The 27,911-nt window shown below is 42.8% G+C and overlaps 4 protein-coding genes across 5 annotated transcripts; all 4 read left to right on the forward strand.

Annotated features, from left to right (window-relative positions):
• Positions 1-1,285: 1,285 nt before the first annotated feature.
• Positions 1,286-6,038, forward strand: etfb (electron transfer flavoprotein subunit beta). The gene is made up of 7 exons (XM_066677535.1): positions 1,286-1,408; positions 2,128-2,286; positions 2,448-2,606; positions 3,257-3,319; positions 4,568-4,726; positions 4,911-5,124; positions 5,484-6,038. Exons 1-6 carry the CDS (start codon positions 1,355-1,357, stop codon positions 5,079-5,081), a joined length of 765 nt encoding a protein of 254 aa, XP_066533632.1. The 5' UTR covers positions 1,286-1,354; the 3' UTR covers positions 5,082-5,124; positions 5,484-6,038.
• A 1,120-nt stretch (positions 6,039-7,158) lies between these two features.
• Positions 7,159-13,026, forward strand: LOC136668104 (carcinoembryonic antigen-related cell adhesion molecule 6-like). Of its 2 annotated transcripts, XM_066645379.1 has the most exons (6): positions 7,159-7,287; positions 7,718-8,047; positions 9,509-9,781; positions 10,978-11,244; positions 12,451-12,558; positions 12,662-13,026. In XM_066645379.1, exons 1-5 carry the CDS (start codon positions 7,227-7,229, stop codon positions 12,537-12,539), a joined length of 1,020 nt encoding a protein of 339 aa, XP_066501476.1. In that variant the 5' UTR covers positions 7,159-7,226; the 3' UTR covers positions 12,540-12,558; positions 12,662-13,026. The 2 variants fall into 2 exon arrangements, with proteins under 2 accessions (XP_066501476.1, XP_066501465.1); XM_066645368.1 differs by having other exon boundaries at positions 12,451-13,026.
• Positions 13,027-16,220: 3,194 nt separating this feature from the next.
• On the forward strand, positions 16,221-21,153 carry LOC136706353 (carcinoembryonic antigen-related cell adhesion molecule 6-like; the record flags this gene model as incomplete). Its single annotated transcript, XM_066680151.1, has 7 exons — positions 16,221-16,398; positions 16,521-16,793; positions 16,924-17,190; positions 17,758-17,871; positions 17,969-18,009; positions 18,574-18,666; positions 18,772-21,153. Coding segments are annotated over 7 exons (1,035 nt in total), but the record flags the coding sequence as incomplete, so codon positions are not given.
• Positions 21,154-24,787: 3,634 nt separating this feature from the next.
• Positions 24,788-27,719, forward strand: lim2.5 (lens intrinsic membrane protein 2.5). Its single transcript, XM_066644450.1, has 5 exons — positions 24,788-24,927; positions 25,270-25,478; positions 26,161-26,310; positions 26,777-26,911; positions 27,400-27,719. The coding sequence occupies exons 2-5, from the start codon at positions 25,304-25,306 to the stop codon at positions 27,459-27,461; spliced, it is 522 nt and encodes a 173-aa protein (XP_066500547.1). The 5' UTR covers positions 24,788-24,927; positions 25,270-25,303; the 3' UTR covers positions 27,462-27,719.
• Positions 27,720-27,911: the final 192 nt, after the last annotated feature.

The following is a 27,911-nucleotide window of genomic DNA, read 5'->3' on the forward strand; positions in this document are numbered from 1 at the left end:
CTGATCTAGGTATGTGTGTGCTCACTCCCACATAGTGTGTGTGTGCACCATTATATATATTTATTGTTCACTGTTATATATATTTATAGATACCGCGACCCTGTAATGGACAAGCGGAAAAGAAGATGGATGGATGGATGGAACACAGCTCCAGGGGCCTGGAGGTTGTGTGTTCGATTCCCACTCCGGGTGACTGTCTGTGAGGAGCGTGGTGTGTTCTCCCTGTGTCCGCGTGGGTTTCCTCCGGGTGACTGTCTGTGAGGAGTGTGGTGTGTTCTCCCTGTGTCTGCGTGGGTTTCCTCCGGGTGACTGTCTGTGAGGAGTGTGGTGTGTTCTCCCTGTGTCTGCGTGGGTTTCCTCTGGGTGACTGTTTGTGAGGAGTTGGTGTGTTCTCCCTGTGTCTGCGTGGGTTTCCTCCGGGTGACTGTTTGTGAGGAGTTGGTGTGTTCTCTCTGTGTCTGTGTGGGTTTCCTCCGGGTGACTGTCTGTGAGGACTAGGTGTGTTCTCCCTGTGTCCATGTGGGTTTCCTCCGGGTGCTCCGGTTTCCTCCCACAGTCCAAAAACACACGTTGGTAGGTGGATTGGCGACTCAAAAGTATCCGTAGGTGTGAGTTTGTGTGTGTGTGTGTGTGTGAGTGAGTGTGTTCTGCCCTGCGAAGGACTGGCGCCCCCTCCAGGGTATATTCCCGCCTTGCGCCCAATGATTCCAGGTAGGCTCTGGACCCACCGCGACCCTGAACTGGATAAGGATTACAGATAATGAATGAATGAATGAATATTTATAGATATATTTGTGTGAGTGTGTGTGTTTCACTGAAACAAACAGGTTAAAAATATATTACATATTTTACAGTCCTCTCATACTGAGTTCATCATGTTTAAATCAGCAGACGATATGTTTTATCACCCATAAAACATTTGTTTCATGACAGGGCATAGAAAATATATTTTATCACATTGTACTACATTTCAGATATTTAAAGCCACATTATGTTTTGTTTATTATGTCTTACATCTCTGTTTCGTTTACTGTCATAAAGAACGGAGTTTATAATCATGTATTTCACACAGTTCACAATTCTTTGATTTCAACTTTCACCTACTTTTCTGAAGCGGAACGCAGAATCTGCTCTGTTTCCCTCAGACTGCGCTTGTGTGGAACAGAATGGATAAACGGCTGCTCGCAGCTCCTTCGCTGATTGGTCCAGCTGGGCTTGTCCTCTGTGCTGATTGGCCAGTCTGGAATCGTTGTAGGTGCTGATTGGCTGTTGCAGCAGGCGTGCTCCCTTAGCCCCGTTCAGGTATCACTGCGATAAGCCTCCGGCTGTGAGCTGTTAGCCGTTAGCCGCAGCGATGGCAGCGCGGGTCCTGGTCGGAGTGAAGCGTGTCATTGACTACGCCGTGAAGGTACGTTCCTTCGGAGGAGTTATAGTCGGTTATTTTTGCATTTTTAGAAGCGGTGTCCTTTTTAAATATGCGTCTATTTTGACCGCTGCAGCTACACCATTGAAAGTGGTGTTAAAATATTGGGTGCGTCCCAAATCTCTCCATACTCAATATATAGTGCACTTCATAGATTATTAAACTGTGGCACGCATTGTCCTAAACGGGTGGGATATAGCATAGTGGAGTATAAATGGCATTATAATAAAGATATAGTGCCACGTCTTTACGTAAAAACAGTTCTTTTGTGAACTACGTGGTGCCCTAGGTAGGGTGCAAGGAGCTATTTTGGTATTTACCCAGAAACAACAAGGTCAGTGGGAGTAGTTTGCTATTAGTGACACTTTTATAAGCTGTAAATGTATACAGTATCCACATATTTTGGTTTGTGTTTATTATCTGTCATTTATTTCATTCATTTTTTTAATTCAATCATTTGCAAATCCAGTGTGATTATTTAATATTGAGTAAAATGCTATTTCCAGCAAAAACACTCTGACTGACCCTCTCTGTCTTTATTCTCGGGGGGGGTGTCTGTCAATTGGGATTTTTCCTTTAGCTCTGTTCCTATTGGGCAAGCTTGACTTTGGGATTAAGTTAAGACTATCTACCTAAACTGAGAAACCATGCATTGTAGAATTTACTTATTTTATTGTAAATATATTGTTGATCCTCTTTTCCAGATCCGAGTGAAGCCTGACAGCACCGGAGTGGTTACAGATGGCGTGAAACACTCGATGAACCCTTTCTGTGAGATCGCCGTGGAGGAGGCCGTCCGGCTCAAAGAGAAGAAGCTGATCAAAGAGGTGGTGGCGGTCAGCTGTGGACCACAGCAAGTCCAGGTAACCGCAGTGTTACAGCAGTCCACTCTAACCAGCCTTTATCTTCATTCCGAAGAGCCCAGTTTTATTTGCAAGAAGAAATGCACCCTGGATCTGTTCTCTCTAATCTGGTGTAAACCCGCTGTGTGTGTGTGTGTGTGTGTGTGTGTGTGTGTGTGCAGGAGACCATTCGTACGGCACTGGCTATGGGAGCTGACCGCGGGATTCATGTGGAAGTTTCTGGGAAAGACTACGACTCTCTCGGACCTCTGCAGGTTTCCAAGATCCTGGCAGCTCTGGCCAAGAAAGAGGAGGCGTCCCTGGTCATCCTCGGGAAACAGGTAACTACTGATTTATTTTCCACTACACGGTGGAACTACTACTACTCTATTCGGCTTTCCTGCCTTTTCAATTTTCCATCCGGTGAATCTGGTCCTGGTTCTGGAAGCGGGTTCTTGTTTAGTGGCTGTTCTCTCGTGGTTCAGAGCGAGTCGAGTAGGGACTAAACCGTGGCGTGTAAACCTTGCAGAGCGCTGATTGTCCAGAGAGAGTCGTCACTCTACGCCACGCAACGCAGACGACCAGCACCAACTCTCCATCTGTAAAATCTCCAGCTGCAGCAGAGATAAAAGCAATTATGATCTGACTCATGAGCTGTTTAGGCTTCACTGCTTCCTTAAGAGCCCTTTTTTTTCCCATCCTGTTTATCAGTGCTGGCTGCTAGAAATAACAGGAAAACAATGCAAGTGACACCCTTGGTTTTATTAAATTAAACAGACACTTTTATTAATGCCATGTAATACCTTTTTATGGCACTGACATAAATTTGCTTCATAGGGAAATGTACTCTCTCTAAATTAGCACTAAATCACGGGTGATAAATTCTACCAGGAATTAATTTACATCTTAAAAGCCCAGATGGTCCTGCTCAGGGTTAGATCGTATAATCTCTATCAATGTTGTTTTTACTGTGTGTGTTTGTGTCTGGCAGGCGATTGACGATGACTGTAATCAGACCGGACAGATGACAGCAGCCCTCTTGGACTGGCCCCAGGTTTGTTTTCAGTTTCCTGCTCCAACTCTCTCACCACACTGTGGTGATGGCGCTTTATAAGATTCTCAATGCGTTCTGCCACTTTAAGGTGGGCACAGTGTGTATAATCTCCATAGAAAAGCAGTGCTGACAGAATGGCATGCTGTGGAGCAGCTGCACATGACTCTGCGTCAACATGCTCAATGCCACCCTCCAGCCAGAGGGGTATAAAGCCTACAAACTATCGCTATGCCTTCAACTATTGCTCTGTGATAAGACGGTGATCTGTGACCTCTTGTTTTGTCCAAGTTAACCAGCTGTATCTAAATCAATCAGTCTAATGTTCAAACTTTCAGTTGTCCACACAACGCCCTGTCCATTACTGAGAGTTGTTACCCCTCCTGACCACCAGAGGTCAGAACAGAGCTTTGCAACACTCCACTGTGCTCAAATATTGCTCTATCTTCAGTCATTTTTGCTTACCTCAGTATCGCCCCGTGTTTACTGCTTGTGTTTGTTTACATATGAACGTGACTGGTATTTTAGCTACTCACTGTGTTCTCTTCTCTGGTTTTCATTTTATTTCTTTCTTATATTTCTGTGTTGTTTAATTTAGGATATGTAAACATTTCTCATGTTTTAGTTCCAGTGTCTGAATATTCATTAAAACAATGTTCGCTAAAACTTCCTTGATTTTAGAGGGTTGTAGTTGTGTTATAATGCTGTTATATCATTATCAATGGCATAAAATGGCCTCAATATAACAATAAAATCATTTATCACAATTATTTCTGGGACAATATATCGACCACAACTTTCTCTACTGGGAAAAGCCTACTATTGTTATTTCTGGTGGAAATGTCTAGGCTAAAGCTGATCCCTTTTCCATAAATGGTTAAAAAAAGGGTAAAAGTGCATGCCTTTGAAACGTGAACACCCTTCACTCATCTAATGTCCTGTCAAAACAATGTCCACTCCTATAGACACCAAAACCCCACCCAGAAAGTTACCAGACACGGGGCACAGACTCAGAAACCCAGGAGTGCACAGCCGTGCCAGGCTTGGTGTGACACGACACCACCAAGAAATACAACTTACAGACTGTAAACAGAGCCAACAGAGTGGGATTTCTCAGTTAGCCAGATAAGTGAAGCCCCAAATCAATTGAACTGTCTTAGCTTGGGGCTTAAGTTATCTAGCTAATCTGAGCTTTGTGATTTTATGGAACATCCACCTGAAACGATTGAGTGTTTGTTTTTGTTCACACAGGGGACCTTTGCCTCGGAGGTGACCATTGATGGGGACAAATTGAAGGTGATCCGAGAGATCGACGGTGGACTGGAGACCATTAAGATCAACATGCCAGCGGTGGTCACTGCTGACCTCCGCCTCAACACGCCCAGATACGCCACACTGCCAAATATCATGGTACATCATCACTGTCTGGTGAAATTAGCATATTGTCACAGTAAAAACATGCTTCAGAGGCGGAGTAGAAACACCTTTAACTCTGGTTCAGTGTGAACGGCAGGTGTTATATTCAAATCCTGTTCAGTCTCTGTTCCGGCAACGACAAGGTGCTAAATCACAATGCTGTTTTGTGGCCCTGCAGAAAGCCAAGAAGAAGAAGATCACAAACGTTAAGCCTGCAGATCTGGGTGTGGATGTGACCTCCCGAGTGGAGGTCCTGAGCGTGGAAGAGCCTCCGCAGAGGCAGGCTGGAGTGAAGGTGGAGACAGTGGACGACCTGGTCAGTAAACTGAGGGAGACAGGGAGGATTTAGGGGCAGCAGAGACCGAAGGAGCAGCACACACTACTCCATTGGGGTAAGTTTAAAATATGCAGTCTACCTCAGCGTAGCAATCATTCCCAAATTTGCTGCTTCAGTTTTGCAGTGAGATGGACTCCAGAGACTTCATAAAAGCTGAGGAGACAGTTCACTGGTGGCTTGTGACGTTTACCTAGTGTTCTCCTCCAAGTGTGTTGAGCCGCTATGACATTGTAGAAGTCCCTTAACAACCCTGTGCTGTCCTTCGCCATCCGGGTTTGGATTTATTGTTTGCTTTTGAAGGCCTTGGCTAACGGGTAGAGACGGCCATGACTAAAAACGATGGAGGAAGTTGGGTAACAATCCTTAGCCTAGATAATACAATATTTATGTATGCTGTGTTTGCTTATTTTGCAGATCTCTTTGTGGTGAACTCCATGGCGCCCCCAAATGGCCAGCTGCTCCTTGTTCCACTCTGACTCCATCCACACGTTTTGTACAGCAGTGCTGAGAGACACTGGCCTGTGTTTTATAAGTCTTCTGATCAGCTTTTGCCTCTTGAATCCCAATGTGTATTATTGTGTGTGCTAACCCTGTGTACTGATGAAATAGATCTATACAATGGTAGGATGTACTTGGTTGATGGTGCCAATCTCCACCAAAGCACATCACTGATAGGAACTCAATAGTAGACTTGATGCTATGTCAGAAATACTGCTCTGAGCCACTCATGGAAAAGGATAATTATGGATAGCTAATGCCCAGGGGACCTGTTTATTGTTAACACTGATAAATGCACGTAATCTACCTGTGTCTAGTAATAGCAGGTGCTTTCAGATGACTTTGACGTTGTACAGATAAATGCATTTTTCTGACGGGTCAGGGTCTCTCAGCATGAACTGGAAAGGGAGAAGCAAACATTTTAGCCACAAGCGCCTCTAAACGAAGTGTGATTGATTGTACAGTATCCTACTGTAAAAATAAATAAATAAAGATTGTAATTTTCAGTTTGCAATGCTTTGTTTTTGGCACAATTTCCTAATTCATATGGGGATATTGACCATAACTGGGTGTAACTGGGGAGCTGGTTATAGTTCAAGGGTGGATAAACCACAAAGAAAACCACTTAAATGAAAGTTTGTAGACACCTTGCAAGGTTGCTCTCCTTTGCTGCAGTTACAGGTTCTACTCTCTTCTTGGAAGGCTTCGGAACTAGGTATTAGAACATTTCTGTGAGGGTTTGGTGGCATTCAACCATGTAATCACAGACCAGCTCAAACACTTGTTCACGAATTAGTTCTGGATCAAAAACGATGGAGTTAGCTGTGATGCTAGTGTGCCTCTAGCTGACACATGGCACTTATGTCAAACTATGGCACGTTTCTGTCTGTCAGTGCTTTTCCATTGAGATTATACAAGCAGTGTGTACACAGTCTAACATAGTGTGTACGTCTGAACGTAGTGGAAATCAGTGCAGGTGTTGGCCTACATGTAAAAGATGCTAAATCCACGGTAAACTTGTTCAACCAGCTGAATGAAGTCATTGTGGGAAAACTAAATGTACTAGTGTCATTTTTCTTTGCTTTGGTGCTAAACGGTTGACTTATCGGCTCAGGTTGCTCGTTTCTGAGTTTTTGTGTGGTTTTTTATTCCTTTAATTCACTTTTAAAGCATAGCTAATATCGCTAATAGTTCAGAGCAGTATCTTCAGGCTCAGAGTAGAAGCCATTGCACCGAGAAATACATTTAATTCAAGTAAACGTGCTGATAAGTGCATAAAACCATGAACTTAGCTTTTACAAATTTCATATGTTGTTACTTTTATAATTTGAACAAAAGTGGACCATGAAAATGCTAATACGACTGACCGTAACATATCCAGGTCCAAATGATTCTTACCTATTAGCATTTCAATGTTACATGAGCTACAAACACATATATATATTTATATAAAATATATATAAGATTACAATCTGTCTAACACAGCATTTTCAAACCAATCCAATTCCATGTGAAAAGCGAGCATCTGGAGGGGGCGGGGCTTGTCTCAGTCCCACGTCTTCAGACTCTTCAAAAGTGTGGGAAAACTTTAGAAAGATTGCTTTTGTCAGGGTTTGAAGTATTTAAGTGATCTTAAGGTGAACTAACCGTGCCTCCGTCATGTCTCTTGGGGTTTGTACGTTTACCAGAGGGGCGTTTGTCCTCATCTGCTTAATAACAGGTAAGATTTTGACTGTAGTATTTAATGTGGAACTTACTTAGAACCATTTTATTAAGGGTTCGATTAAATGATTGCATTCAAACTGGACATATGCCTCTCAATAGCTCCCAGGTTCACTTTAAAGTGATAAGAAAAGTGATTAAACTGTAAAACCCAGTGTTCTAGCAGCTTTGACCTAGAAGAAACAGTAATAAGTAACAACATTTTCTCATGTTTAATATAAACGTACACCGTAATGCATAATGGCCCAATGTCTAATTAGGATTTTCCCATAAAAATGACATAGCATCTCATAAATATGACTTATGACTGAATATGATAATTACTTGCTTTCATAATAATAACGTCATTATCTCGTTAGAACTGTCTCATACTCTCATCTCATTCTGCATCTTGTGGGAGCTGTACTCACAGACCTTTCCGTCCACAGGTGGTGACTCTGGACTGGTCGTCTCGCCCACTGGACAGACGCAGGTCCAGGCTCTTCACGGCAAAAATGTGACATTGGGTGTTTCTGTTACTGGGGTCAGTGCACCTTTGTTAACATGGACTCGTGGGGCTGTGCCTTTGGCGAGCTGGATTTTAGGCTCTAAACTTGCTCCAAATATCAACCCCCAGTACAAGAGAATGTTATCAGTAGATCACAGCGGTTCTCTTGTGCTCTGGAACGTTCTCCCCAGTTGCAGTGGAAAATACACAGTGACAGTGACGAAGCCTGGGGCTCACGGGGGCTCAGTCAGCTTCACTCTCGTGGTGTACGGTGAGTGCATTCCTGGATGTATTGTAGAAGCTGAGGAGAGGAATTAGCATCTGCTCATTTCCATGTGATCTGCTCAGAGGGTGTTTAGCGCTGATACTATTTGCCTAACAGTGATCAAGGGAGGAGTAGAATGGATTCAGCTGGATTTGTTTAAGAGAGAACACCGAAGACCTCCCCGCTGTTTAAATTAAAAACATGCATCTGTATTTTTGTGTATTCTTATCATTTGAACCGAGCAGCTGTGAACATTTCATGATGAACGGACCAATAGGAATGCTGCAGTGTTACTAATAATAATAATAAAATATTTCTATATTCGCTTCCACTGAAAGATCAGGTGTTTTATTTACACATTTTCTTTAGACATCAACAAAATATAAATGAATGGTCGCAATCATATTTTTAATAAATGACTGACAAAACTGAGACACACAAACACAGCTTTTAAAGAAAGAGACAATAGGAAGCACCTGTGAGCTCTGTCACTCAAAACCAGGATCAAGACTGTGTGGGTTTGATTCCCACTCCGGGTGACTGTCTGTGAGGAGTGTGGTGTGTTCTCCCTGTGTCTGTGTGGGTTTCCTCCGGGTGACTGTCTGTGAGGAGTGTGGTGTGTTCTCCCCGTGTCCACGTGGGTTTCCTCCGGGTGACTGTCTGTGAGGAGTGTGGTGTGTTCTCCCTGTGTCTGTGTGGGTTTCCTCTGGGTGACTGTCTGTGAGGAGTGTGGTGTGTTCTCCCTGTGTCCACGTGGGTTTCCTCCGGGTGACTGTCTGTGAGGAGTGTGGTGTGTTCTCCCTGTGTCTGTGTGGGTTTCCTCTGGGTGACTGTCTGTGAGGAGTGTGGTGTGTTCTCCCCGTGTCCACGTGGGTTTCCTCCGGGTGCTCCGGTTTCCTTCCACAGCCCAAAAACACACGTTGGTAGGTGGATTGGCGACTCCAAAGTGTCCGTAGGTGTGAGTGTGTGAGTGAATGTGTGTGTGTCTGTGTTGCCCTGTGAAGGACTGGCGCCCCCTCCAGGGTGTATTCCGGCCTTGCGCCCAATGATTCCAGGTAGGCTCTGGACCCACCGCGACCCTGAACTGGATAAGGGTAACAGATAATGAATGAATGAATGTTTGCCTTCTCTGTGGTGCATCACACACCTTTACTTCACCCGGCAGGACCCTGAGAAACCCTTCAGTGTTGTTTATGAGTTTCGCCATGCTCCATCCATGAGTCTTTTAACTGACTGACCATTTCAGTGTGAGGATGGGGCAAAAAACAAACCAGTTCCATGAATCATATCTACGGTGATGCAGGTTTGTTGAGACATTAGTCATTACTGCAACAAACGTGAATCCCTGTAGATTCTAATGTGCTGTGGTGACTTACGGACCAGTGTAGACAACTCTAAAGAAGAATAGTGATCAGTGAATTCATTAACCCTTAGAAAATGACCTTTTCCAATCCTGTTTCTTCACAGATGCTCTCAGCAGTATTTCAGTGGACACTTCAGACCTGGACGCTGTTGAGGGGGGTCCAGCGTTCTCTCTGTATTACATTTCCTCTCCAGGACAGGCCACATCGTGGAAATGGTTCTTTAACGGACTGAAGTTAAGAAACTGTACTCGGTATTCGATAACAAACACGAGTCTGACCATAAACAGTCCGAGCCGTAACGACACCGGACAATACACAGTGGAACTCAGAAACCCAGTCAGCTCCCGAACACAAAGCAAGAACATTACGGTGCTGTGTAAGTGTGTATTTGTTCATTACAGAGTGTAGATTGAGGACACGAAACCAAAATACTATAATAATAATAATCAGATACAGACGTATTTGCTGCTATGTTGCTTAATTACGGGGAAGAAAGTGTGCTGTCCTTTTGGTGTAAAATAGAATTGACTCTCTGTTTCCCTACATGTGAATGTGTGAGTATGTGTCGCCCTGTGAAGGACTGGCGCCCCCTCCAGGGTGTGTTCCCACCTTGCGCCCAGTGATTCCGGGTAGGCTCCGGACCCACCGTGACCCTGAACTGGATAAGGGTTACAGACAACGAATATCTCTAGTTATTTTCAAAGTATGATTCCAAATCCATCATGCGGTCCAATACCTCTCTGCACAGTGAGAGTGGGCACAACAATGTCTAAAATTATTTACTGATTAGGAGTCAACTTCCATAGAACCAATTAATTGTTAGGAACTCTCAGCCAATGATTCAGTGAGTCGAAACTCTTGGAGTCAGTTTGTGTAGTGCGCTTCAAACTTAAAACCAATCTCTGAATCATTTCTAAGTGAATCATGTATCACTACAATGTGATCCTTCTGTTAACAGTGGATTAACCATGACTCTTTCCTGTCCTCTTTAAAACACAGCAGCTCTGTGAACAGAGGAAGCCAAGTGAATGGGACTTGGGCACGGCCAAAGAGACAATAATATGTAATTCCCGCTATTTGTCCCGCTGTATTTCATTTATACAGATATCACAGTGTATTTTAGAGGAATCGCAGTATCGTGATATCATCGTATTGAGATAATATCATATCGTGAGTCCCTAGTTTAAATTATTCACTACCTAACGATAGGATTGAAATTTTTAAACAAAAAGCAGTTGTAGTTTTAAAGAGCTCCTCCCACCTCCAAGTTGCATCATCAGAGAGGTGTTTTCCTTGCGTAGTGATGGCTCAAGTTTTCCTTCTCGCCACTTTGTCCCTTTAAAAACTCCAAGCAAGTGTGATGTATATGTTTATAATAATTGTTTACCGAAGTATCAATACTCATAATACTCAAATGGCTTACATTGTGACGTTTTTTAAAGTTAATTTTAACGGGATACTCTGACCATTACAGCCCAGTTCTAGCTTCTATTCATCTCTGGACCCTCTAGGATTTCTCCTGTGAACAGTAAGTCCTTTCAGGTGCTTTACCCCCTCTCTCTCTCCCTCTAGATGGACCAGATCAGCCGTTTCTGGAGGTCAGCCCAACAAATGTGTCCTTTGTGTCCGGGCAGACTCTGAACCTGACCTGTGGAGCTGTAGGGGAACCTACCCCCTCGGCCTCCTGGGTTTTTCAAGGCCATACCCTTCCTGCCTCCTCCAGCGGGACGCTCAAACTGACCAACGTCCAGCCCAGCCAGAGCGGGACATACACTTGTGTCCTGACCAACGCCAAGACCAGCGCTCGTCTTGAGAGGAACATCACCATAGACGTCCGGGGTAGGTATTAATGTCTGATCAATCCAACCCTGACCATTAGACCTGGCTTGCTTTTGGGGCTTTGCTTTTGTTCCTATCTGATCTTCTTATTTATTGTTTTATGGAGAGAAATATTTGCAGGTCCCATTTTCATATTATCCCTTGGTAGAGGTCGTATCCCGTGTCCCAGTCAAGGTGATGCAGCTTGTGTTGTGCTTGTAAACAGAGAGCTGGTCGAGGTGGTTTTGGTGTTGATTCATCAGTAATTTGATAGAAGTCTGAGTTATTTGTTGTTGTCAGAGACTGTTCTGTTCTGTTCTGTTCAGAGGAGGATCGAGGATCACCAGGAGAACCACTATCTCTGAAAACTACAAACGCCAAGTTTAGCAAACATTCACAAATTTAGCTGCCACTAATACAAGCAAAGTTTCCTTTTCAGCCCTCAGAGGGGACATATTCTCTACATATTTCATGAGCGAACACAGTTCTGCGTCTGAATAAAACATTGACCAACTTTGGTCAAAATACCACAAGGATCAATCCCCACAGCAGCATTCTCCCACCGTCTAAATAGCCCTGCTCAGATCGCCTTGTTTCAGTGCCTGCTGTTCACCCCGATCTCGAGCACACAACAGTAAGAGGCAAAGAGCAGAAGCTCTGGTTTTTAGCCATTTTCGCTCAGTTTTCTTTCTTCTTGTTTCCTCGGTGCTCGTTGTGTTTGTTTTGCTCGGTTCAGAGTTACAGATGTGAAAGTTTTTTTGTTTGAATAAACTGCCTTAATGCCTTAAATGTTACTTAGGTGTTAATCTAAACTTTCATTACAGATCTGTAAACAATTAACCCTTGCTTCTATGTGCAGCCCACTGGTAAGTTGCCAGATCTGGTTTCTTGGATGTGTGATGTCAGAAACCCTGGCTGTCTGAATCTGTGTTTTTGAAATGCTGCAGTTTTCAAGTTGAAAAGCTCAGTCATGGTGCTGACACATTTATTTTACTCAAGATACATCTTCTAGCGTATAAACACCACACACACACTTACACACACATCTACACACTTGCTAACAAGGCTAACCACATGATTGTCACTGGAGGGGGTGTTTAATGTATGTTTTCTATCCCTGAAGAACCAGACGCTCTTTGAATATTGTTTAAGTCTCTCTCTCTCTCTCTCTCTCTCTCTCTCCCTGTCTCTCTCGTGTGTGTGTGTGTGTGTGTGTGTGTGCTGCAGGCCTGCAAGCTGCAAACTCAGCTATTGCTGGAATAGCCGCTGGAGTCCCCTGGGGTATCCTCCTCGCCCTCATCTCCCCCAGACTATAATCTTCATCTCCTCCAGGGGGTGCACTTCATCAAATTTTTATGTTCCCTCCTTTTCCTTCCTTTAAAAGAGTTTAGAAACCCATCGTTCCCTATACCTCACTTCTTAAATGTTTGTTTTCCAGATGTTTTCCAGGGTTATAGCTCTGTGGCCCAGACTTGGCATTGGCTTTGGTGACCTTCAGCTCATGGGCAGCTTCTCCATTAGTGGCCCTTTCCTTGTGTTTCTACGTATAGAGTAATTGATCTGTGTGGACAATGTAATGTAAATGTATAAACAAAATTAACGTTGCTGACGTTTCTACGCGGGCTGGGTGTTGTTTTGGAGGAAACGTTTGTAAAACTTGAGATGAAGACTTATATCAGCATTTTATCAGGTTTTTCATGTAAATCATTGTTTCATTTGGACAATCACAAGATGAATTAATAAATGAATCAATAAATAATCTATATATTTATTGATATGATCATCTCTGATGCACTTAATGTCATTTATTACAGTTTTGTGTGATATAAAATCTATATAAAATAAATATGAATTCATTCATCCGTAAGAAAGGGAGTGGTCTTTCACACTGAAGGGGTTAATAAAGTTGAGGGTCATTTTTTTTTCATTGGAGACAGCTCTGACAGCACTGTGCTGGTTACAATCACCGGTTCTGTCTCATACCCTGGAAAGTGGTATATGTTACCATGAAAACGTTGTATATGTTATGAAGGAAACATTTTTTTAATGGTTTAATGTTACCTTGGAATGTGTGAGTGTGTGTCGCCCCCCTGTGAAGGCTCCGGATGAATGAATGAATGAATGAATGAATGAATGAATGAATGAACGTTACCTTGAAAATGTATATAGTTAGTTATTCATTACCACGGCAGTAGGAGTATGTTTCCATGGAAGCTGGAATGTTACCATGGAAACAGTAATGATTTTCCATAGTAGTATTTTTCCATTGGAAACATGTATATTTTACAGTGGAAATATTTATAAATTACCATGGAAACTGGTAGGTTACCCTGTAAATGGTAGTAGATACATGTCACTATGAAAATGAACATATTTCACCATGGAAAACAGTGAAAGGATAGGTGAGGTATATCCATAGAAACAAGTGTAGCATAAACTCGTATCAGATTCTTACATTATATCTATAATTCAGAAGGCTTCAGCGTTGGCGTGAAGGAGACAAGAAGGTAAAACGTGGTATTAAAACACACAAACGTGAACAAAGTATGAAGTAGCAAGCACAAAGCAAAGAACAGAGTTAGAGAGCAGCAGGACAGGGTTAATATAGCAGGAGACAAGAGGATACACCTGTGAGCTCTGTCACATGACCTCTAACAGCTCACAGGTGCAGGGCCTGGCTAATCGGAAAATGCACATGATAAACCCAAGATCAAAACAACAGGAGAGAGTCCTGACAAAGTGGGAAGACATATTTCTTATAAAGCGCCCCAAATCTGGAATATTCTTTTAATTAATGTTCAGAACTCAAACTCACGTGTTCGGTTTAGCCTTCGCTAATTAATCTCCCTTTCAATGAAGGTTGTAGATCCAGGGGTTCAGGGACATAGGGAAATGTGCTAAAGTGGGATGCTATGCTGTTGTCTCACCACTAACACACAATCAGTGTTGGTGAATGGTGGAGTGTGTGGATGCCAGTGTTTCAAGTGTGCTCCTGTGTCTACCTTCTGGTTTTCCTCTTTTAGTTAGTCTTACAGTCAGATCTCCTGGAGTCTCAGACAGTGAGCCTATATGGAGGCCACTGCTTGTCCGCCATGGGACCGCTCAGTTTACTGTCCTACAATCTAGCTAGTTTTTAATCTCCTCAAACTGATATGGACTTTTATTTTGAAAAATAAAATTCAATTATTACCAACAGCTGTGAGATATACAATAAAGTGTGACCTGATTTAAAATTATTACACTGAAAATGTTGACAGCGTACTGCATTAAATTTATTAATTAATCTAATTTACAAATAATGAAGTAAAAAACAGTAAATTGAACAGTGAATGAAAAAGTGACATTTGATCTAAAATTCAATTTAATGACCGGTGGTCCTCCCAGAACACACCGTGCAAAACACCAGCGGACCTCCATCTTTGTCCTCGGAATATGTTCACATTGTTTTACTCCATAAACCCAAAACACCATTAACTCCAGCGCTTTACTGTTTCCTGGGTTAACTGCTGTTATTATTATAATTATTATAGCCATTTCCCATTATTACCCAGCAACTGTGACTTTGATTTTGCTTTTGTTTAACCCTTGTTTGTTTATTATAATTACTTTAATAACATTAAACTTTATGTTTAAACGAGAATAAAACGAAATGTGGAAGACAAACACCCATTTTTACTGCATATTTAAGGGTGAATAGTGAGCGACAGGCAACCCGATATCACTGAGAGAGTGAATGAAGGGGGCGGGGCTTGTCTTAGTCCCATCTCTTCAGACTCTTCAGAAGTGTGGGAAAACGTCACAAGACCTGCTTTTAGCGTGGTTGTAAGTATTTTGTTGACCTTAACGTGGACTAACCGTGCTTTTATCATGTCTTACGAGTTTTATACGTTTTCTAGAGCAGCCTTTGCCTTCATTTGCTTAATAACAGGTAAGATTTCCACCTACTATTTACTCTAAATTCTAATTAGAGCCATTTTCTGGAGGTGTGAACTAGACATACACGTTTAAATACCTTCCAGAAGTGAGCAGGTGTGATTTTAAAGTGATGTAGTTGTAAAAACCCAGGGTTTCAATAGCTTTGCCCTGGACTGTGAATAACTGAACTATGTAGCCTGGTGAAATGGAGACACATTTCTCATATTTCTTAAGGTCATGGAAGAAGAAACAAAAATGTGCAGTGTACCGACATCTATGGAAGCTATAAGTATATATAAATAAAGCCTTTTATAGAGCTAGTCTCTCAATATAGCTTTATCTTATAACAAACATTTACTTATATCTTATAGCCTAGTAATGACTAGTATAGTATTAGCTTAGTGTTTCATAAGAACTATGTCTAAATAGTGATTAATATGGCTAAATAAATCAAGAATTAACATATCAGAACTAAGATGACATGGTGATTATGACAGTGATTCATAAGGACTTAATATTCGAGGTCCTCTGACTTAGGAAAGAGTCTTATCACAAATCTTAGCTGTTCTTCACAAGAGTTTTAGGACAATGACCCTGATCCAGTTTCTTAGTCACTTGCCATGCCAAGTTACTGCCCACAGACCACTGTATTGTGTTCTCTGCCACAACAGTAAAACCAGTGTGTCTTGTAAGGACCAGTTTTGGACCGTTACAATTGATTATAACCAATTAAAATCAGGGATATACATTGTTGTTGGTATTGGCCGATACTTGGGAAGTATTGCGAAGCTCCTCGGAGCTGTAATAGGGAGATTAGAGCCTTTGTCATTGCCACTCTGAGCTCAGCACTGCGGAAACGGCACTATGTAACTTTAGGATGAGGGTAAGCATTGTAGGGATTGTACTCACTGACCTTTCCATCCACAGCTTGTGACTGTGCTCTAGTCGTCTCGCCCATTGGACCGACGCTGGTCAGTGCTTTTCGCGGCAACAACGTGACTCTTCGTGTGTCCGTTACCGGGGTCAGCGCACCGTATCAGCTAACGTGGAATAATGGTACGCTAACCTTGGCGAGTTGGACTTTAGGCTCTAACTCTGCTCCTGACATCGCTGCACACTACACAGGGGTGTTGTCATTGGATCAGAGCGGTTCTCTTGTGCTCTGGAACGTTCCTCTGAATTACAGTGGGACGTACACGGTGACCGTGACGAAGCCTGGGGCTCATGAGGCCTCAGTCAGCTTCACTCTCATGGTGTACGGTGAGTAGACATCACATAGACACAAATATTAGCCAATGAACTCTAGAGAAGAACACAGAGATAGTAATAACGATTTGGTGAACACTTGAGCAATGGTTTTCCTCCATCCTCTGCCTTCACAGACAGTCTCAGTGTTATTTCAGTGGACACTCGAGAACTGGACGCTGTTGAGGGGGGTCCAGCGTTCTCTCTGTATTACAGTTCCTCTCCAGGACAGGCCACATCGTGGAAATGGTTCTTTAACGGACTGGAGTTAGCAGACGATCCTCGGTACTCGATAACAAGCACGAGACTGACCATAAACCAACCGAGCCGTAACGACACCGGACAATACACGGTGGACCTCAGAAACCCGTTCAGCTCCGGAACACAAAGCAGGAACATTACGGTGCTGTGTAAGTGTGTATTTGGTCATTACAGAGTGTAGACTGAGCTCTGTTCATCTCTGGACCCTCTAGGATTTCTCCTGTGAACAGTAAGTCCTTTCAGGTGCTTTACCCCCTCTCTCTCTCTCTCTCCGTCTAGATGGACCAGATCAGCCGTTTCTGGAGGTCAGTCCAACAAAAGTGTCCTTTGTGTCCGGAGAGACTCTGAACATGACCTGTGGAGCTGTAGGGGAACCTACCCCCTCGGCCTCCTGGGTTTTTCAAGGTCATACCCTTCCTGGCTCCTCCAGCGGGACGCTCAAACTGACCGACGTCCAGCCCAGCCAGAGCGGGACATACACTTGTGTTCTGACCAACGCCAAGACCAGCGCTCGTCTTGAGAGGAACATCACCATAGACGTCCGGGGTAGGTATTAATGTCTGATCAATCCAACCCTGACCATTAGACCTGGATTGCTTTTGGGGCTTTGCTTTTGTTCCTGTCTGATCTTCTTATTTATTGTTTTATGGAGAGAAATATTTGCAGGTCCCATTTTCATATTATCCCTTGGTAGAGGTCGTATCCCGTGTCCCAGTCAAGGTGATGCAGCTTGTGTTGTGCTTGTAAACAGAAAGCTGGTCGAGGTGGTTTTGCTGTTGATTCATCAGTAATTTGATAGAAGTCTGGGTTATTTGTTGTTGTCAGAGACTGTTCTGTTCTGTTCTGTACAGAGGAGGATCGAGGATCACCAGGAGAACCACAATCTCTGAAAACTACAAACACCAAGTTTAGCAAATGTTCACAAATTTAACTTCACACCTAAATATAGCGCCACTAATACAAGCAAAGTTTCCTTTTCGGCCCTCAGAGGGGACATATTCTCCCCTACAGTTCTAGGCTTTAGTCAAAACCGCTAGCTGTAAAAAACAATCAGAGTGAACAGGCTTTAATTCTGATGTTGTATATGTGTGTGTGTGTGTGTGTGTGCAACAGGCCTAAGTAGCTCAGCTATTGCTGGAATAGCAGCTGGAGTCCCCTGTGGTATTCTCCTCATTATCCTTTTCATCTGCCTCGTTGCCTTGTGTGTTTTCTGTTATAAAAAACAAGGTACACAATCTCTCTCTTCCTCCCCTTTGCTGTAATTTATTAGTGTCTTCTGGTCACTGTAGGAATTTACTTCAGTGTTGTTTACAATCGTTTACAGACCATAATCCCAGGTATCCTGTATCAAGAGCAGTGGAGAAGGTACGTCAGAAAATGCTAATGTTGCTAAGTATGAAAGATAGCCAGTTTACGCTGTTGTCTAATTAAAAGCTTGGAGGAGGACTCTGTTAAGAATATTATTGCTTTCATCATAGAATCTAATGGAAAACTGTTAGCACGTTAGCCTCCAATGCAATTTTCTCCTCTTGACAGAATCTGTGTGAGTTATTTATCTGTGTGAGATCATTCACAAGCTTCAGTAATCGTGTTATTTCACCAATTATTTTGTTTTAGTGTGTAAGACTACAGACGTCAGCTAGTCTCATATTCACCAAAACAACATTGCTGCTAATTTTGCTAACGTTTGCCGCCTTCTGTTTCCATGGTTACATTTGTTTGTGCCCAAAGCCTCAGTTCTCACTGAGCCTGACCCACTACCAGAGAACAAGCTAGGTGCTAGCATTTTAAAATCACCCCTTAACTCTGGTTAAGTCACTGTAACATACAGCTTTAATGGAAACAAAGATGCTAAGATTGTAAATTTTAATTTGAACATAATTAGTAGGTAGTGTTCTCTTCCAAGTGTGTTTCTTTGCTGTCCCACAGGCTGTGATCAGTCAGCCTGATCTGACCAAACCTCACAACCTACTGACCAATGGATTTAAACTACCCCCTGACTATAATCTTCACGTCCACCAGGTGGCGTACTTCCTCCATTTTTTATGCTTCATCACTGTCCTTCATTTAAAACAGTTTATAAACCAGTTGTTTCCAATATGTCATTTTTTAATGTTTGTTTTCCAGATGTTTCCTGAGCGGTCCGGCCCACTGCCAGTCCCTGCCGCATCGGTCCGAATGGCCACCACAGTGTAACACTGGGTTTTAACTCCATTTAAGTTATGGGTTGATCTACAACACACGCTGTGTTTACCAAAGACTTACTCTGTTTAGAGTGGCATTAGCATGATAAACTGTGTGGCCAAAAGTTTCTGGACACCTGCTCATGCAACTTCTGAGATGGAAAGGATGTACCAGAAACACTGCTGTGAGGATTTAATGGCACCATTAAATATAGACTTTTGATGATAGATTCTGGTCTCACCATCTCATTCCAAAGATATTGGATCAAGCTCCACAGTCCAATGCTGAGTGGGCATTACACCCTATTGGTCCAGACTTGACAGTTCTTACCGAAGACGAGTCAGTGAATAAATGAAGGAATAATATGCACCCTCTCAAAAACCACCAGATTAATCTCTGATGCATTTTTTTTTAACTGTTGTATTATGTACTGTATATAAAATGCATATTAACTTCTGCTTTCATTTCAGCTCTGACAGCACTGTTTTGATACCATAACCATGGAAATGGGCACATGTTACCATAAAAAATGGTATATGTTACCATGGAAACTGGTGTACGTTACCCTTGAAATTGGTTTATGTTACGATGGGGACTGGTTTAAGGAAATGACTGAATGTTATCATGGAAACAGGGTTTGTGTTACCAAGTAAATAGAAAGAAAGAAAGAAAATATGATGTATGATGTTTGTTTGTTGCCATGGAAATGGGAGTAGGCTACCAATTGGATGTTTTAGTAAACACGAAAACGGATATTACCATAAAAATGGGCGTATATTGATCCTACGGGTTTAGCGCTAACAGAAATGGCTGTACTGTAACCATGGTAACGGGAGAATCAACTTCAGTGGCTACAGCTGCATTACACTGCCATCTGCTGGTCACTTGGATATTGCCTCGTGATCAGTTATTAACCCTGTAACCACCGAGTTTTTGTTCAGCTGTCTTAGTATCCAGTGCGAATTGGTCATTAACGAATGAGAAACAGGTTAAAGAGTGTAGAAGTAAAACGTGCATAAACCATATGTATTGTTGTTTGTACCAGATTCAGGAAATGAATGTGGCTGTATTTTGGCCTCATGCAAATTTAAAGGGCCCATGGCATGGCAAACCAAAACCTAGTCTTGGCCCATGGCTCATGGTTCTTATGTCACAACCCAGTTAGTTAGCAAAAAGAAATGTGTTCCTAAACAAAATGAAGGAGATCGTGTAGAGTAAATAGAATGCTATTTTTGTGTTGTAAACTTTGTGACGTCTGGTTCCATTCACCATCACTGTAAAGCAAACCCCTCTTTAATACAGCAATGTTTACTGGAGCTTAAAGGTCACAGCCTGGATTTCACGTAATAAACACACCTCCTTTCCTCTTTTGCTTCTGTTTACCTTCGTCCGAGTTTCCTTCTTCATTAAAACTGGTATCTTTCTCCCTGAAGTGGAAGAGACCAGCTGCAGTGTTTATGCAAATATTCCAGGAAAAACATTGTTTTATGGCTCTGAACCAAAACAAACCCGAGCGGTTTCAGCTTTTACGACATGTTTGTCTCGTAGATCTCGATAACACTTTGTTATGTAGCTTCACAAGGCCGTGTACGTTCAGAGTCTGCCCTCCATTCCCATGCTGTCCACCCCACTCCAGCCTTGAGTGCTACGCTGAATCTATGCGAGTGAAATGATGTGTAGCGCCCCCTGCTGTAGCCTCCAACTATTTCACAAAACCAGGACAATTCACAGCAACTCTATCGTGTTAGGGATGATCTTGAGGTGGATGGGAGAATGTGTGGGGGTTATACGCAAAAACTATGCCATTTAAACAAGGGATTTGAGCATCCACTGATTTTGGTGTCTCTAGGACATTGTGTGTGTGGAATTGTGTGTATTGGTCATTAAAGGAACACCAAGATTTGTTATTTAGTGTAAATAATTTTTACAGCATTGTCCTGAAATCGAGGGGGAGGTGGTTTCCTACCATCTTCCAACAGTTACATAGTGCAGTTTCTGCAGTGCTGAGTCTGAAGTAGCAACGACAGAGTCTCTATTCTCCCTATTACAGGTCAATGAAGAATCACAATGATTTTGAAGCTGTAATTTTAAGTTAAAACGACTACATAGTGTTGCTTTTAAATTCAGTGCAAAGAGTCACTAGTTAGAGTCACAACAAAACAAATATAAGAGTTTTTTTGAGTAAAAAACACTGTATCTTTTGCTAGTGTTTGAAAACTACTGTTGTTCTTTTCACTGATTTTAATTTCAAAATGAACGAACCAATAGAAACACTCCAAAATGACAGAGAGGCAAATCTATATGCAATGACTTCCATTTAGATGTGTGGAGATATGAGGTTTTGTTCTGACAGTGGACTTCGCCTTTAATCTCATGCTTTGATCTAATCTGTGATGTCATGAAATAAAGGGTTTAAAATCAAACACAATCTGAGACGTGTCTGTGTGTGTGTGAGTGTGTGTGTGTATTCGTGTGGTCATGTGTCTGTCTACTCCACCCCTCCCAAGCCCACCCCCCCCATTGCAGTTGTTTCCAAAAGTTATTTATTTCATGACATCACAGATTAGATCAAAGCATGAGATTAAAGGGGAAGTCCACTGTCAGAACAAAACCTCATATCTCCACACTTCTAAATGGAAGTCATTGCATATAGATTTGCTTCTCTGTCATTTCCGAGTGTTTCTATTGGTTCGTTCATTTTGAAACTAAAACCAGTAAAAAGGACAGTAGTTTTCAAACAGAATTTGGAAAAACAACAACAACAACAACATAATTATCAAGTTGGAATCACATGGAAACTCAACAAATGCCATAAATGACCAGTTGACCGGGGGTGGGGTGTGGAGGGAGTGGTGGGGGGGTATTTTTGCACACGGCTGTAGCTGACCATGGGGCTGAAAGAAAGTGTACACTTCAGCATGTTGCATTGAGCGTGTGAGCACTGTTACTGCAAGCCTCGGCACATCCACAGTTCTAGAACGGCCAAAGCAACAACAAAAAAACAGAAGAGCGCACCTGTATATGCTGGCCCTCCCCTTTCCCCAAAAACCATGACACCCCTCCCACCACCATGACACCCCCATCACAACAAAAAAAATAAAAACGGACCAGGGCCAGGCGTGAAAGGGTCACGTGACCCAGGCAGTGTCCAGCTCGAAGCCATTTGTTCTGAGTGGACAAACGCCTGCTGGTGCTTAATGGATTTTGCCTCCATCGACAGAAACCAAGGGGGATAACTTTTTGGAATTCGGCCTGGGGCGTCCTCTTTGACGTTACGCTCTCCCCAGGCTCCCCACTCTCCTGTCCTCCTCTCTCTCTCTCTCTCTCTCTCTCCCTCTCTCCCTTTCTCCCTCTCCCTGTTGAAAAAATAAGGTACGCAGTCCAGAGCGCTCCTTCATCAAGAACTTCAGGTAAGACGTCCAGGAACTTTCCTTGAAACACGGGGGTGGGGGGGGTGGTGTTTGAACTTGACAGGGACAAAGAAGGTCAAATGTCACAATAGCTGATGGAGACTTGGGCCACTTGGGGCAGATTGGGGACATTGCAGACACCGACCCCGGTTAAATTTAGTTGATTTTTCAAAGTGGAAAACAAGTGGACACATCGTCTGCTGGGAGCAAAGTTACACTGGACATATTTCAGAAGAGTTTCGGAACTCCAGTAATGTGCCTGAACCTTTGTGTCTCGCTTTGAACGGCTCAGAAATGTTTGACCGGGGGGTGCCCAGATTTTACGCATAACTCCATGGAAACAGTGTTCGTAAATGTGACTCATGTGGTATTTTATGGTAGGGCAGCACGATGGTTTAATTCCCACCACAGGTCACTTTCTGTGAGGAGTGTAGTGTGTTCGTCCTGTGTCTGTGTGGGTTTCCTCCCACTATTCAAATACACATGTTGGTCGATTGGAGGCATGAGATTTCCCACAGGTGTGAGTGTGTGAGTGACTGGGTGAGTGTATGAAACTGTCAACAGGTGTGAGTGAGTGTGTGAGTGACTGGGTGAGTGTGTGAAACAGTCCACAGGTGTGAGTGATTGGGTGAGTGTGTGAGTGACTGGGTGAGTGTGTGTAACTGTCCACAGGTGTGAGTGTGAGTGACAGGGTGAGTGTATGAGTGACTGGGTGAGTATGTGAAACTGTCCACTGGCGTGAGTGACTGGGTGAGTGTGTGAGTGACTGGGTGAGTGTGTGAAACTGTCAACAGGTGTGAGTGACTGGGTGAGTGTGTGAGTGTGTGAAACTGTCCACAGGTGTGAGTGACTGGGTGAGTGTGTGAGTGACTGGGTGAGTGTGTGAAACTGTCAACAGGTGTGAGTGACTGGGTGAGTGTGTGAGTGACTGGGTGAATGTGTGAGTGTGTGAAACTGTCCACAGGTGTGACTGACTGGGTGAGTGTGTGAAACTGTCAACAGGTGTGAGTGACTGGGTGAGTGTGTGAGTGACTGGGTGAGTGTGTGAAACTGTCCACAGGTGTGAGTGACTGGATGAGTGTGTGAGTGACTGGGTGAGTGTGTGAAACTGTCCACAGGTGTGAGTGACTGGGTGAGTGTGTGAAACTGTCCACAGGTGTGAGTGTGTGAGTGACAGGGTGAGGGTGTGAAACTATCCACAGGTGTGAGAATGTGAGTGACTGGGTGAGAGAGTGTGACACTGGATTGTTGTAGTTTGGAGAATTAGTGTCAAAGCAAGAGCTTAAATGTGCTTTACTTCATGTTGAAGTGGGAAAAGCTCGGTAAACACTGTGTTAAAAGCACTCTGTGGGCTTTATTTCCAGTGAGACTGTGGCTCTACATGTGTCACGTAGCCAAACATAGAGTTAATGCTCTCACCAGTTTCCCTGATATGAGCGCTCCATGCAAATGCTATCACTGCCTGTTATCTCTGTTATTTACACCGGTTGGCTGTAATGGATGTCAAAATAAATGTTAGATCACGTACCAGTTTCTTTCTTGTGAAAGCATTTCAGGAACAACCTCCCATTAGCTCTTTGCATGAGGTTGATATGAGAGAAAGAGCGTGTGCATAGCGTTTAATCAATACAACGTTCTTAAATAAATCGTATCATGAAGTCACTGAAAGTTCAACCTATAGCTAGTGAGTATAGCTAAACCTTCCATTGAAATCAATTCTTTGCACACTGCTTTGTGCTCTACACGCTTGGAGGAGAACACTAACTTCCAACGTCTGAGATTTTTCCTGCAACGTCCATCTTGTTTATTCATGATTTCTGGATTTGAAACCTGAGGAGGACATAGAAGGTGGAAGTCAGGGCCTTGGGATTGACTTGCCACTAGCTGTGCCCCAACCTCCCTGGTGAGGGTGGAGTAGACAGATTGAGGCAGAGGCTGCAACTACATAACTCAAACTCCTCTGGCTCAGCATTGTCCAGATGTGAAACTGACAGAAGGATGCACTGACAGTTTTAGATGTTATAGGTGCGAAATTACTCCAGTGCTCTTCTTCTCAGGGTGGTGTGTTCACACCCACAGCTTGAAATCAAGGAGTTGTTTGGTGTTCCTGGGTTTACCCCGGTTGATAAGGCCCCATTATTATCTCTAAGGGCCGGTTATTCACTAGCATCTGTGATACTGAAAGGTCATGGTCTTCCCAACACCTCCCCTCACTTTACTGCACTAGCAGGCTCTACACTTCTGGGAAGGATTACACTGTTGGGGAGATTTATACCCCTCTTGCTGACACATAGCATTGAGCAGTAGTCTCAGCCACAAATGCTCTGCCCACAAGTTGACAGAGAGTCTAATCATTTCAGTGTGTTAAGTTGGCCTCACTGTCTGGATTCTGCCAGCTGCATTCTGATTGGCTATCTGCCACCTTCTACACGTCATGCCAAAATAGCAGACTTGTGATTGGTCCTTTTGTGTTTCAGTCTCATTTCTTTTCCTGCTGTAGTAGGCGGTTCTTGGCCACGTTTAGTGGCGAAATTTACCAGTGTTTCCATAGAAAGTCTGGCAATGTGAGGCTAAGTGACCGTAGATTCATGTGCAGCTGCTCCAACATGTCCTATATCAGTCCTTGCTGCTCTAAAGAGATCATACAAGCGGTGGCTTAACGAAGCTAAATTTTGGAATTTAATAAGGGGTGCCTACAAACATTTGGACATATACAGACGTAAAAGCATTCGCAAAGCTAGGGCTAAGGCTAGTATTTGAAACTGCTCGGGGCTAATACTGAATTTTTTTAAGCTAATTCAGGGCTAGGGCTAACATTTGACATTTCTATGCTAATTTAGGGCTAGATCTAGAGCTAATATTTGAAATTGCTCAGATAATTTGTTAAGAGTTATTCACCTATGCTTGAAATAATGTTAAACGATACTGATACAGCTTCAAATATTAGCCCTAGCTGATGGTTTGTGCAGATTCTATGCTAAGATAACAACCGTGTGCTAACATTGCCATGTAATCTGCTTCTTTCTCTCAGTGTGCTGAGCTTAGCCTCTGCAGCGTGAATCAGGATGTATAGCTTTATGGGAGGGGGCTTATTCTGCGCCATTGTGGGCAACATCCTCCTGGTGGTATCCACAGCAACGGATTACTGGATGCAGTACCGGCTGTCGGGAAGTTTCGCTCACCAGGGCCTGTGGCGCTACTGCATGTCCGGCAAGTGCTACATGCAGACGGACAGCATCGGTGAGTGACAAGCTAACACAGAAATAGCTGCTAAAGCTAACAAAGTTCTTGGTGCTTACATCACATTTTTTACATTACATTCAAAGACACAAACATTTCCATGGGGTTTACTCACCAAATATGGTCATAGCACATCCTTACATGACACTCCTTATCCTGTACAATTCAACAAGTTGTTTGTGTCACTGTATCTTTAAGACAGATATGTGTGAATGACCCCTCTTTTGATTGGCTGCCCTCTATTATGCCTTGCTCAGTGAAACACTCCTTATAACTTCAGTATGAATGGGTGGAGCTAAACTGCTGTAAGCTCTATTCAAGTAACAAAAACAGCATAACAGAGTATACATACTACATCATGCTATTTATTACAGACACCCTCATGTGATGGAGTTCCTAAATATGAGCGAGTATTTGAGAAATAGAACCATTAGTGTATGAGAATGTCAGTGAGTGAGGGAGGGAGTGATGGAGAGAGGTAGAAACCAGTTCCATGAGGTGCTTAGCATATAAATAAACACAAATAAATCAGGGTTCAGTAATCTCACTACATTGGTGGGGGGTTTGCTGGTTTACTACAATCTTTCACAGTAGCCTCTAAATTAAATATTGTTTAATTTATAAATTATCATATCATAAATATCATTTACCCTCTTTATTTGTTTCTCTCTCCTGTTTTCAGCATACTGGAACGCCACTAGGGCCTTCATGATCCTGTCGGCCATGTCGTGCTTCGCAGGCATCATCGCTGGCATCCTCTCCTTTGCCCACTTCTCTGCCTTTGAGAGATTCAACCGTTCCTTTGCTGCAGGGATCATGTTCTTTGTTTCAAGTGAGTTCCTAACCTCTCAAATACTAAAGCTAATCATAGGGAATGAATAGGAAATGCTAGCAACAGTTAGCATGATTGTAGCTCATTCAAATTGCTAAAATGTAGCATTCTGCTAACTGATAGTTACTACTTTATTTATTTTTACACATCACTGAATCACTTAGTGCGCCAAACACAATGAGTGTGCCAAATGTTTGTAGACGCCACGCAGTAACACCCTCTACTCTTCACTAAGACTTTACATGACATTTTGCAACATCGCTGTGAGAATTTCATGGCATTCAGCCATAGTGCAGTCATATACTTATGCTAGGTGATGTGATTAGCTCTGTGTCTCAATATTAAACAGTGGTGCACAATTCAATAGGCTCATGTATGGCTGTTCAAGGTTGTCCCATCAGTGCTTTTCTTAGTTGCTAAATGCAAGTAATGAAAAAGCCATAAGCTAACATGCTATGTCTCACAGCTCTCTTTGTACTGCTTGCAATGGCTATCTACACCGGTGTGACGGTGAACTTCTTGGGAAAGCGTTTTGGGGACTGGCGTTTCTCTTGGTCCTATATTCTGGGCTGGGTCGCCCTGCTCATGACGTTTTTTGCAGGTGGGTAATTCTATGAGTAATAATAGTGTTAAATATATCATATTAGCAACAAGTTAAACTGCGTTTTACTGTTTCTTTTGATCCTGTAGAACACTTAGAATTGCATTTGCGTATGTGAATTGCTCTATAAATATATTTGCCTTGTCTAATTTCACCCCTTGGGCCATCCATAGTTTCAGTCTGAGGCCAAGCTGCTTTCATACTGTTGCTAGCAGCCTTCATTAATGGGTTCTCTGGATAGAAGTTACGAGCAGTCACTGCCACAACATTAATTTGCTCAGTACAACAGCTCACAATAAGCTATTCTTCAACGGCTGTGGTGGTTAATGATCTTATCTTTTTTGGTTTTTGGGTTGTGGGTTGTTTACCCAAAAGATAAAATTTCCCTGCCCTGGCAACCACCCCACAATGAATCAATCAGCAAGTGTCACCTGTAAAGTACTATAATGTGTATTAGTGCTAATATTATATGATGTTTTATCTTGCAGGTATATTTTACATGTGTGCCTACAGGATGCATGAGTGCAGGCGAGTGGCCGGCCCACGCTAGTGGAATTAAACAATAGATAGAAATGAACAGGAAGCACAACAAAAGAAAACGAATCATGGAAATGTGTTATGGCTAAATATCAGTGACATCAGGACTGTGCCAAAGCTGAAAGACGTGCAGAAAATATAGCAGCTAAAAATGTCCAATGCTTCTGGTTCTTGCTTCACCAGTACACATTCCCTATTTGAATGTATACAATTTTTAAAATCCCAATACGTGATTTAAATATTGATGATAAAATGATTAGCACTCAATGCATGGCTACGATGGGAAAGTGTAAAATAAGTTCCAAAAGCCAAACACAAAAAGTTATGTTATTTCTGGTTAGATTTTTGAATAAATTCTTAGAAATTCACAATATTGTTTATCGTTTTTATTTATTTTATACATTTTTGCACACTTCCATCACGACACATGAAGCCAGGCAAAACTTCCTAACCCTAACAACTC

Source organism: Hoplias malabaricus, chromosome 1 (assembly GCF_029633855.1).
Source record: "Hoplias malabaricus isolate fHopMal1 chromosome 1, fHopMal1.hap1, whole genome shotgun sequence".
NCBI lineage: Eukaryota > Metazoa > Chordata > Actinopteri > Characiformes > Erythrinidae > Hoplias > Hoplias malabaricus.

Bases quoted from the DNA above. Each gene is read 5' to 3' on its own strand.
- etfb (XM_066677535.1), top strand. From the start codon at position 1,355: ATGGCAGCGCGGGTCCTGGTCGGAGTGAAGCGTGTCATTGACTACGCC. The intron at 3,320-4,567 runs GTTTGTTTTCAG...TTGTTCACACAG, and splicing joins CCCTCTTGGACTGGCCCCAG to GGGACCTTTGCCTCGGAGGT. The intron at 4,727-4,910 runs GTACATCATCAC...GTGGCCCTGCAG, and splicing joins CCACACTGCCAAATATCATG to AAAGCCAAGAAGAAGAAGAT.
- LOC136668104 (XM_066645368.1), top strand. From the start codon at position 7,227: ATGTCTCTTGGGGTTTGTACGTTTACCAGAGGGGCGTTTGTCCTCATC. The intron at 8,048-9,508 runs GTGAGTGCATTC...GTTTCTTCACAG, and splicing joins CTTCACTCTCGTGGTGTACG to ATGCTCTCAGCAGTATTTCA. The intron at 9,782-10,977 runs GTAAGTGTGTAT...CTCTCCCTCTAG, and splicing joins CAAGAACATTACGGTGCTGT to ATGGACCAGATCAGCCGTTT.
- lim2.5 (XM_066644450.1), top strand. From the start codon at position 25,304: ATGTATAGCTTTATGGGAGGGGGCTTATTCTGCGCCATTGTGGGCAAC. The intron at 26,311-26,776 runs GTGAGTTCCTAA...TATGTCTCACAG, and splicing joins GATCATGTTCTTTGTTTCAA to CTCTCTTTGTACTGCTTGCA. The intron at 26,912-27,399 runs GTGGGTAATTCT...TTTATCTTGCAG, and splicing joins GCTCATGACGTTTTTTGCAG to GTATATTTTACATGTGTGCC.